This window comes from Mus pahari, chromosome 23 (genome assembly GCF_900095145.1).
Source record: "Mus pahari chromosome 23, PAHARI_EIJ_v1.1, whole genome shotgun sequence".
Lineage (NCBI taxonomy): Eukaryota > Metazoa > Chordata > Mammalia > Rodentia > Muridae > Mus > Mus pahari.
This window is the reverse complement of record NC_034612.1, coordinates 34252491-34262408: the sequence shown is the minus strand read 5'-3', so window position 1 is coordinate 34262408 and position 9918 is coordinate 34252491. Positions and strand designations below refer to the sequence as shown.

The 9918-nt window shown below is 55.7% G+C and overlaps 1 protein-coding gene across 2 annotated transcripts in view; it reads left to right on the top strand.

Moving 5' to 3' along the window:
* Positions 1-7899, top strand: part of Tecpr1 (tectonin beta-propeller repeat containing 1) — a 28731-nt gene extending 20832 nt beyond the window's left edge. For both annotated transcript variants that reach the window (XM_029533555.1, XM_021222540.2), the window contains 9 exons: positions 1237-1333; positions 1450-1529; positions 2515-2571; positions 3077-3257; positions 3728-3863; positions 4377-4469; positions 5908-6014; positions 6115-6234; positions 6349-7899. In XM_029533555.1, coding sequence (XP_029389415.1) covers positions 1237-1333; positions 1450-1529; positions 2515-2571; positions 3077-3257; positions 3728-3863; positions 4377-4469; positions 5908-6014; positions 6115-6234; positions 6349-6450 — 973 coding nt within the window. In that variant the 3' untranslated portion in view covers positions 6451-7899. The remainder of the gene's footprint in view (positions 1-1236; positions 1334-1449; positions 1530-2514; positions 2572-3076; positions 3258-3727; positions 3864-4376; positions 4470-5907; positions 6015-6114; positions 6235-6348) is intronic.
* The last annotated feature ends 2019 nt before the right edge of the window (positions 7900-9918 follow it).

Sequence of the window (9918 nt, the reverse complement as noted above, 5' to 3'; positions counted from 1 at the left end):
GCCTGCCTCTGCCTCCTGAGTGCTGGGATTAAAGGTCTGCACCACCACTGCCCAGCTAGGAATACATTTTTTAAAAATTTAAAATTAGTCTCCCTTCCCCAGACCTTCTAAGCTGGGTACCATGAGAGGCTCCTGTCCTTCCAGGAAGCTGAGGCAGGAGGATCTTTGTAAGTTCAAGCCAGCTTGGACCACCTCGTACGTTTGAGGACGATAAAAATGAAAGATTCTCTCTCACAAAACAACAAAAGCAAAAACCCTTTTGAGAAATCTTATCAGCAGGCAGTCACAGTTCCCCAAACGACTCCACTTAGTGGCTGTCACACGGAAGCCGAGACACGCAGCTCGTAATAGTGGGACACCAACATGTCTCCATAAACCTGCCGTGTGGACACTGGAGTTTGGCGTCCCAGGAGCCAGGGTTACAACTGTGTGCCACCGCCCTGCTTTTATTGTCCTTGCTGGCTACATTGCTTCTGGGTCTGTGCGGAGGTGGGGTGTCATGGCGGAAGGGTAGAGAGAGGACTGTGCGGAGGTGGGGTGTCATGGCGGAAGGGTAGAGAGAAGACTGCTTGTTCTGCTTGCTCTCCTGGATCCAGGAGCAGAGAGGCAGCGGGAGGAGTCCTCAGCAAGGTGTGACCAGGACAACACATTCCCCGTGACCTCGGTCCTCCTACCAAGCCCCACTCCCCGAGTGCCACCATCTATCTCCCCGTGGTCAGTTCAGATCTTGAATCCATCAGTAGATTATGTCAGAGCCTCCATGGTCTAAATGACTTCTGGGAATGCTCAAATGCTCAGTTTGGTAATCTCTTAGGTATCTATCTGTTCAAGTTGGCCAGGGCTATACAGAGAAACTCTGCCTCAGAACAAGACCAAAGATTAACCATCATTTCCAGCTAAGGCCTCATCTGTGGTTACTCGGCGAGGGGCTGCGGCATCCTAGGGTTTGAGGCATAAGGGAAAGAGCTGACTCGCAGACCACACGGTGAGCCCTGGCTTCAGTAGACGAGTTGGTTGCTGTGGCCCAGGCACTGGCGACACAGGGTGACTCCAGCTGGTCTCCCTACCCTGGGAGAATTCTGGTAGGCCTAGAGGTGGCTTGTTCAGGCAGTTCTGCCATGTCCCCAGCCATGAGGTGTGAGCCTATTGCCAGGAGTGTCAGGGCCTGCAGGGTATGTTCTGACTCCTCAACCATCAGCCTTTATCTGCCATCAGCCTCTATCTGTTGTCCTGCAGGGGTCTGCCCACTGACCGGTTCATGTGGAGTGATGTCACAGGACTACAAGAATGTACGAAGGCCGGCACAAAACCCCCATCGCTGCAGTGGACTTGGGTGAGTCCTGCCTCCCTCTCTGTGTGTAGGGTCCTGTCCCCCAGGTTTCTATTGGTCTGTGGGTTTGGAGCGGGGGGGGGGGGTTCCCCCGTTCACACTGAGTCACTCTTCCCCAGGTCTCTGACTGGTATGTGGATTTCAGTGTCCCCGGAGGCACCGATCAGGAAGGATGGCAGTATGCCAGTGATTTCCCGGCGTGAGCATCTCTCCATGCCTTGAGCCTCTGGGGCTGGGTCCCTCTGCCCCAGCCTGGCTGATTAGCAAGTTAGACGTTGTTCCCTGAGCTGCTTCAGGGTTGGATGGGCAGGCGATGGGAGGGGCAGCAGGCGTCCTTTGGAGTGAGGCAGAAGGTATCCTGGCAAGTCAGGCAGGCTGAGGCAAGTAGGCACAAGATGAAACAGGTATGCTAGGCCTGGTAGGTGGCTCAGCTGGCAAAGGGCAACTTGCCTTGCAAGCGTGGAGCCTGGGTGTGAGCCCTGTAATCCACTCACACACCTGTAATCCCAGCTCTTCGGAGGTGGGGGCGGGAGGGTCCTTAGGGATCCATAGCCAGGTTACCATGTCTCAAAAGTGGGGGTGGGTGGGGTAGAGAGTGCCTGAGGAATGGCAGCCAAGGCTGTCCTCTGTCCTCCGTGTACACACACATGTGCGTACACACAGACACGTGCAAACACAGGAGGATGGCAAGTCAGAAAGTTGAGACTGGCGGCTATCACACTGTACTGAGAGCCCGTGAGGCTGGTTTAGGCCCCGCACAGTGCAGAGGTCAGAAGACAAATGAACCAGGAGAACTTAAGCTAGGCTCCATCTGGGTGGCTTCTGAGCAGACGAGGGTGAGAGTACAGGCTATCCCCAGAGGCAGCATTGAGGCCTCTCAGACGAACTCTCCAGCCCTCCACTAAACTGAAGGCTGCCCTTCCCCCAGCATACTCTGATAGTAACTGGGGAGGGGACAGGCCCCGGGGCCACTGAGCTGACACTCTGGATAGCAGCTGCCGTGCCCAGGCCTCAGGACCCCTGAAAGCTCCATTTCAGCCCCTGACCACATTAGGGCAGCTAGGAGAACTGTACACAGCTAATCCTCTGCTCCTGAGACTGAGAGCTGAGAAAAATGTATGCAGTGTCACTTTCTAGAATGTTCCACGAAGTGAACTTGATTGCACCATTTCTTCCTCTGGCAGCTCTTACCACGGGTACAAAACCATGAAGGATTTTGTCAGGAGAAGGTGCTGGGCCAGGTGAGAGACAGGACCCTCGGGGTGGCAGGGGTCAGGCCCCATTCGTCCTCTACTCCCAGGGAAGGGGAACTCTGGTCTCTCCTGAGCCAGAACTGCTGGCCTCTGACATAAGTCCCCAGGAAAGAAGCAGGGAGGGAGAAACCAGAGTCAAAGTAAATGTCAGCCCAGGAAATGCCTGCGGGCTCCCCGCGCTCTGCCTTCTGAAGTTTGTTCTGAAGAACAAATAAGAGAAATGTCACTGGCTGGACTCTGCCCATAGGTCGGAGGCTGAGCTGGGGGGAAGGGCAGCAGACAGAGAGGAATCCATCATTCCCATCCACTGGGTGCCCCTCCCCTCCCCTCCCCCAGTCCAGGAGCCTGCCGCCTACCCCTAGCCCTGTCACGGAGGTCCATCTCAGCTTCTGCATGCTGAGCTGAGCCGTGTCAGCAGCAGGCGGCGGTGAGCAGTCCCTAGGCTCCCTGTCACGCCTGGACCCTGGACCCAGGCTCCCGTTTCCCTGCACAGAAAATGCAAGCTGGTGACCAGCGGGCCGTGGCTGGAGGTGGCCCCCATCACCCTCAGTGACGTGTCCATCATCCCAGAGAGTGCACATGCTGATGGGAGAGGACACAATGTTGCACTGTGGGCTGTCAGTGACAAGGGGGACGTCCTGTGCCGCCTGGGTGTGTCTGAACTCAACCCTGCGGTGAGCACCAGCCCCCTGGCCTTTTGGGATTGTCCCTGGTTCTGTAGAATCTTCGAGTCTTCCTTGAGAGGCAGCTGGCCTCAGGTTTCCCCAGGCCTGCACAGAACAGGTCTCTGGGGTGGTAGAACAGCAAATGTAATCCAAACGAGGCATGTAGTGCCAAGGGTGAGATTGGCACGAAGGGTTGCCATCTCTCTAGGCCCGGGGACAATAAGGGTGACATGGGGGTTCCTTAGCACCCTTGATGATGTGCACATAGTATTATCTCTCCCTTGAGCCTGAGTCCAAGCCTTCAACAGTAGGCCACAGTCACACCGTAGCTAGGGCTGTGTCAGACCAGGCTAGGCCCTAGACGCCCTTCACCGCTCAGGCAGGCTCGGAGTCTCAGCCTCAGAGGAGAGAGAGAGGCCAGATGGTCCCACTGGCCCCTCTGCATCTCCTCACCCATCCGTCTCCACGTCCATCTCCAGGGCTCCTCCTGGTTGCATGTTGGCACTGACCAGCCCTTCGCCTCTGTGTCCATCGGAGCCTGCTATCAGGTGTGGGCTGTGGCCAGGGACGGCTCTGCATTCTACCGGGGCTCCGTGTCTCCCTCCCAGCCAGCTGGTGAGTGGCACCTATCCCCCACACTCTCACTCTGGTGGAATATGGGAAGAGGGGGTTCCCGTTAAGATGGTGGCCATGTCACTTATTCAGTTCAGAGGGCATCTTCTGGAACTATCCCGGGTGTGAGTTGGGCTCCTCCCCCAGAGGCCAGCTCATCCACACAGCGAGGGCTCCTGAGCTGTGGTATCTCAGAGGGCGAGAGCTACACTGCTCTGTTCTTTGCTGGGATTTGCTAGGAATTGAAGGGCAGGCACTGAGTCCATCTCTTACCCACATGCCAGGCTGGGCCCCTGCAGGACCCTGGGCAAACCTGGGATACTGAGGGGGTGGCAGAGCCTGAGGTGGCCTTACATGACCCTCGGCTCATACACTGAGCCCCAGTCACACATTTGTTCAGCTGGGGTTGAGGGCTGGCTGCAGGGACTCAGAGCATCAGAGCACTAGACAGGTCCGGGTCTGCTTCACAGGGGTGGGGTCTCCCTGTAACCCCCTGACTCAGCTTTCCCTACACAGGTGACTGCTGGTACCACATCCCATCTCCTCCCAAGCAGAAGCTGACACAGGTGTCTGTGGGCCAGACATCCGTTTATGCCTTGGATGAAAATGGCAAGTTATTGGAGTTTCTGCGTGGTCACAGGGGAGGATAGGGTCCCGTGGTTATGCAGTTGGATCATGACCAGGCCATAAGTAGGCTGGGATGTCATCTGTGTTGTTTCCCTGCGGACAAGGAACTTTAGCTGTTAAGGTCACCCTCCTGCATCGTCTTCACCATGGAGACAGGACACTGGAGCTCAGAAGCCACCCAGGGCCTGGACCAAGTCAGAACAGCAAAGCCCCTGGGACCCTACATGAAACCAGAAGCACCAGCTCAGGGCGGAGCCACCGGCCCAGATCCATGTACAACAGTGGTTCTCAACCTTTGGGTTGTGACCTCTTTGGTGTCACCTAAGACCATTGGGGACCCCAGATAATTCCATGCTTTATAACCGCAAAATTCACAGTTATGAAGTGGCAACGAGAATTTTATGTTTGGGGGTCACCACAACTGTATTGAAGGGTCACACGTCAGGAAGGGTGAGAACCGCTGCTCTAGAACATCATCTAGAAAATTCCACGGGGGGTGGAACACAGGAGCCTCATAGGCAGCACAGGGCTGGCTTCTGGCCATCTCTGACCCTGTGCCACTGCACACAGTGCCCTGGCCCATTCCTCTCAGGACTGTACTGATCGTATTGATGAGATGGGTGGGGCTGGCTGACTGGCTTGGCATCATGGGGCCCAGGCCTGTAATCCTAGCACTTGGGAGGCAGAGGCAGGAAGATCAGACGTTCAGGCCAACCCAGTTACACAGGAAGTTCACGGCAAGCCTGGAACACAGGAGACCCTGTCTCAAACTTTGAAGACAGGAATGGTGGGGGCGCGCCTTGTAATCCTGTACTGAGAAAGCTAAGTCAAAAAGGATCAAGCTTGAGGCTGTCCTGAGCTACACAGTGAGACCCCGTCTCAGAAAACCCAGAGAAAACACCCAGCTCTGTTGGTGGAACACCTGCCTCAGACACACAGAGCCCTGAGCCCAGTCCCCAGCACTGCATGGGCTGGGTGTGGTGTGGTGTGGTGTGGTGTGCACACCTGTAATCTCAGTCCTGGGAGAGAGAGGCAACAGGATCAGGAGTTCGAAACCAGCCTGGACTGAGACAGAAAAAGAACAAAGAAAACAAAACCAAAAAAACCAAAACAGCAACAACAGAAGCCAGTCTTGGAGTCCCGGGTTTGCCTCCCGAGCCGGTTCTCTTTCTATTTGCTTACAACATCCTTTGTCTTCAGCTTCAGCCTCAGCAGAAAGGCTAGGGCTGTGAGCCCCAAAAGGCACAGAAGGATGCTTATGGAGCATACCACACAGAGGGCCAGGGCTGGCTGTAGGTCGTCCAAGAGCCCTTGGGTGTGAGGGATTGGGGGATGGGGTGGGAGCTTGGGATTGACCCCACAGCACATCAAGATGGGCCAAAAGGGCTTCTCTGATCACCTTGGTCGCTTCCCTCCCCAGGGAACCTGTGGTACCGAGCAGGGATCACCCCCAGCTACCCGCAGGGCTCCAGCTGGGAGCATGTATCCAACAATGTGCGCAAAGTGTCTGTGGGACCCCTGGACCAGGTGAGGTGGAGGCGATCAGGTTACTTGGCCGTGGGAAGAAGGGTCCCCTCTCTGGTCTCCCCGTTCCATATCCAGCTGCCCCAACAAAAGTCTGTTCCAGGTCTGGGTGATTGCCAACAAAGTCCAGGGGAGCCATGGCCTGAGCCGGGGGACGGTGTGTCGCCGCATGGGTGTCCAGCCTCGGGAGCCCAAGGGACAGGGCTGGGACTATGGCATTGGCGTGAGTGCAGTGGCAATCTGGAACTGTTCTGCCCCACTGTTTATGCATGGGAGTTTGTGGGATAGCCTTTGGTAGAATACTTAAATCCCAAGTGACATGGCTTTCTGATTGTAGGGAGGCTGGGACCACATCTCCGTCCGGGCCAATGCCACCAGGGTCCCGAGGAACATGTCCAGGGATCAGGAGGCCCACGGTCCAGGTCCTGTTTGCTGCTGAGGCCTCTCCTCACCTGGAGGCAAGGATGGTTTGAGCCTGAAGGACCAGAACCGAAGCCTTTCTTGTGCTGTATGGGAGGGCATCACCCGGGGCCCCACACCCAAGGAGTCAGGTCAGAGTCAGCCATTTCTGCAGCACTGGCAAAATGCCAGAGATAGGAAACTCCGGGGGTGGGGGGCACCCACATGTGTTCTGAGTCTGTGAGGGATGCTGCTGGGAAGAGCCGTGGTAACTACTTACTGTCTGAGGCCCTCAGCCCCGGTCCCTGCCTGCATTACCTCCCATCTTTCCAGGCCGGGAACTCAGAGCCCTCCATAAATTCTGGCCCTAGAGAGGCAGAGGCAGGGAGGACCCTCCCACACCTGAAGACCCCAAATCTCCTCCAGGAAAAATAACTGTGGGATTCAGGTCTCCAGGCCCCAGTCTGGTCACGCCTCAGCAGGCTTTCCACATGGAGTTTTGCTTCAAAAGTTAAGCAAAGCGCTGGATGCCTGTAGGCCCAGCACTCAGGAAACTGAGGCAGGAGGATCGTGAGTTTGAGACTAGCCAAAAGCTACATAGCAAGACTACACAATAATAAATATCTAAATACACCCGGCACGCCATGTCTGTACCCTGAAAGTGAAGGCAAGATCAAGAATTTAAGGGTATCCCCAGGCTCCATAATAAGTTTGAGGCCAGCCTGGGCTATATAAGACCCTGCCTCAATCAACCAAGATGGGTACAGGTCTTATCCTAGAGGTTTGGGGTTCCCTCCCGTGGTGCACTGGAAAGTCGTTTCCTTGTGGAGAGTCAGCATTATGAACTCCAATGTCACCCCTCCTTCAGGAAGGGGGCAGGCTCTGCTTGCACAGGACTGTGTTGCAGGATGGCCAGGTCTGGGTGGAGGCAGCTTGCACTCTGGATTTGAAGGAAGAAATCTGTGTCCTGTGGAGAGGCACGGGTCCATGGCAAACGTGTGCCCCGGCAGGTGATGCCTCGTGCTTCAGACGCTGCCCAGGAGGGCCAGAGCCAAGCCCGACTCTACTTATTTTGAGACAGGACAGACCCCTAACTGGTTTGTCCCAGAATCCTCCCTGTGTGATGTCGTGGTCAGGAGGGGTATCCCCAGAAGCTAAGAGGACACTACTCTGGGGTCCCATCCCAAGGACATGAGTGGCCCCATGTCCTCCGAATTTTCAGAGGTGGGACCAGACATACCCACGGGCAGAGAGGCGTCAAGGGGTCGCCCTGATGTCAGTGTCAGGATCCCCAGGGGGCATCCGGGTCTGTCCCCAGTGGCCGTGACCTCCATGTTCTTCTGCACATGGTTCTCAGCTGAGCACCACCAGGGTGTCACCAGGGTGACGCACCCTCTCGCTGCTGAGCACCAATCGTTCACTCCATCAGCGGCACCAAACTATCTACACTCCCCAGATGTTCTATTTAATAAAAAATTTATACCACAGCATGACTGACGGATTTTTATTGGGCATTTGTGTTACAGAGGCACAGTCTTTGGGTACCCATTCCTAGGACCAGAGCACAGAGGCTGTGAAGTCTTTTTAAGGTCCAGCTGGCATTTCACTAGTACTCAGGGAACTAGGGGAAAAAAACAGCCAGTCCAGGTCACTTAAGGGACGTTGTCACCGAGGTGACAGGCAAGGCGCAGTCCCTGCTCTTCCCCATGGCTTTTTCCTGAGGCGTCATATGTCAGGTTTCTCTGCTTGTGCTGATGTGCAGTTGGTGAGATCTGGAGATCCAGGGTAAGTGTTTCCACGTACAGAGGCCCAGGGGTCTTCTTCATAAAGGCTCTGCCTGGTCCCCACACCGGAGCCTAGGTATCTGGGTCGAGGGGCAGCCCCAGCCCTCTTGCCCAGGGGCTTGAATAAACTCAGCCCCATTTCCCAGCAGGACAGAGGAGAGCACACTAGGGGCGTAGATTGGCCGGTAGAGAGCTTGCTAAAGATGCTCCAAGCTCCGGGTTCAATCCCAGCACTGTCTAAACTGGGTGTGGAGGTACATACCTCAGTCCCAGCACAAGAGATAGAGGCGAAAGTTCATCATCCTTCCCCACGGAGTAAGTTAGAGGTCAACCCACGCTCCAGTTCCAAAAGAAGGACCACCCTGGGCTTGGGACAGGGAGACGGAGCAAGAGGACTTCCAGGTATTCCAGACTCCTCATGGGACTGGAGTCTCTAAAGATCCTCTGTGAAGTAGCCAAGGGACATGTAGGCCCTGTCAGTCACCAGTAAAGAACTGGACAGCTAGGCCCATGTCACCCCCTGGGAAGCAGGGGTGTACAAAAGGCAGCTTGTGGGGGACAAAGAGCTGAGGTCCTGTCAAATAGAGACCCTGGACAGCCTGGGCATAGCCAGGCATCAGGGCAGAGGATTGGCTGGACAAAACGAGCCCAGCTCTGGCCTCAGCTCATAGGAAAGCCAGCCACAGGGTTTGTAGTTCTGTCTGTCGGCAGGGCAGAGGCCCTTGTGTTCTGCTGGGCAAGTCCCTCATTACAAGGTAGATATCTGGGCTCTGTCTTTCCAGCTTGGAGTTGTGCCTGGCCTCTGCTCACACTGGCAAATTCCCTGACCTTTCCCAGTAGCCGTCCCCAATTACAGACACACAGGCCCCCAGTCTCTACCTGACCTACGTACGATCTAGGAAGGGACCAGGGCAGCTCTCCAGGACTGGAAAGCTATACAAATCAAGTCTCACCAGGATAAGGAGACCAACCCCCTCCCCCCCCAGGCCTGGTGTAGCCATTATCTATTTCTTGGGGTGCCAGAGCTCTTCTATCCTGTGTTCAGAGCACTTGAGGCAGAGGGAGGGGCTGAGGCAGGAGGATGGACCAAGCACACATTCAAAAAATCAGTTTAGGGCTAGCCTGAGCTACACAGTGAGAGACTCCTGTCATTCTAAAGGTGGGGGTGGGGTATATGGGTCCCAAGGAACTCCAGATCAGTTCTGGGCAGAGAGACAAGGGAGGAAGGAAGAGGCCAAGGACAACTGACAGCAAAGTAGTCTGCAGTGAAGCCCGGCAGAGCCAGTGGGGCAGGAACGCCCCAGGACGGAAACTGGGCTTGAGGCTGCCAGGCTGCCAAGCACTCACCCTCCTTATTAATGAGCAGGTTGGGGGAGGGACATGCCGGTCTCTCCAGCTTCTACCTCGGAGAAAACACCAAAGGTACCAACCAAGAGCTAAGCCCAGGGGCCAACCAAGAACACTGTGAGATACCAAGCATGGGGGTACACCTCTGTAATGGAGAGGGGGCACCGTGGGAAGTCTGTAAGAGGCCCAGGGCAAGTGTCTCCGTGTACGGAGGCTCAAGGGTCCTCTTCATAAAGGCTTGCCTTGTCCCCACACAGGGCCTCAGATCCTCAGGGTAGGTTGTAGTCAGCCACAGCCTAGGCCACTGCAGCTTCTCCAGGAGCGAGAGAGAGAGAGAGAGAGAGAGAGAGAGAGAGAGAGAGAGAGAGAGAGAGAGA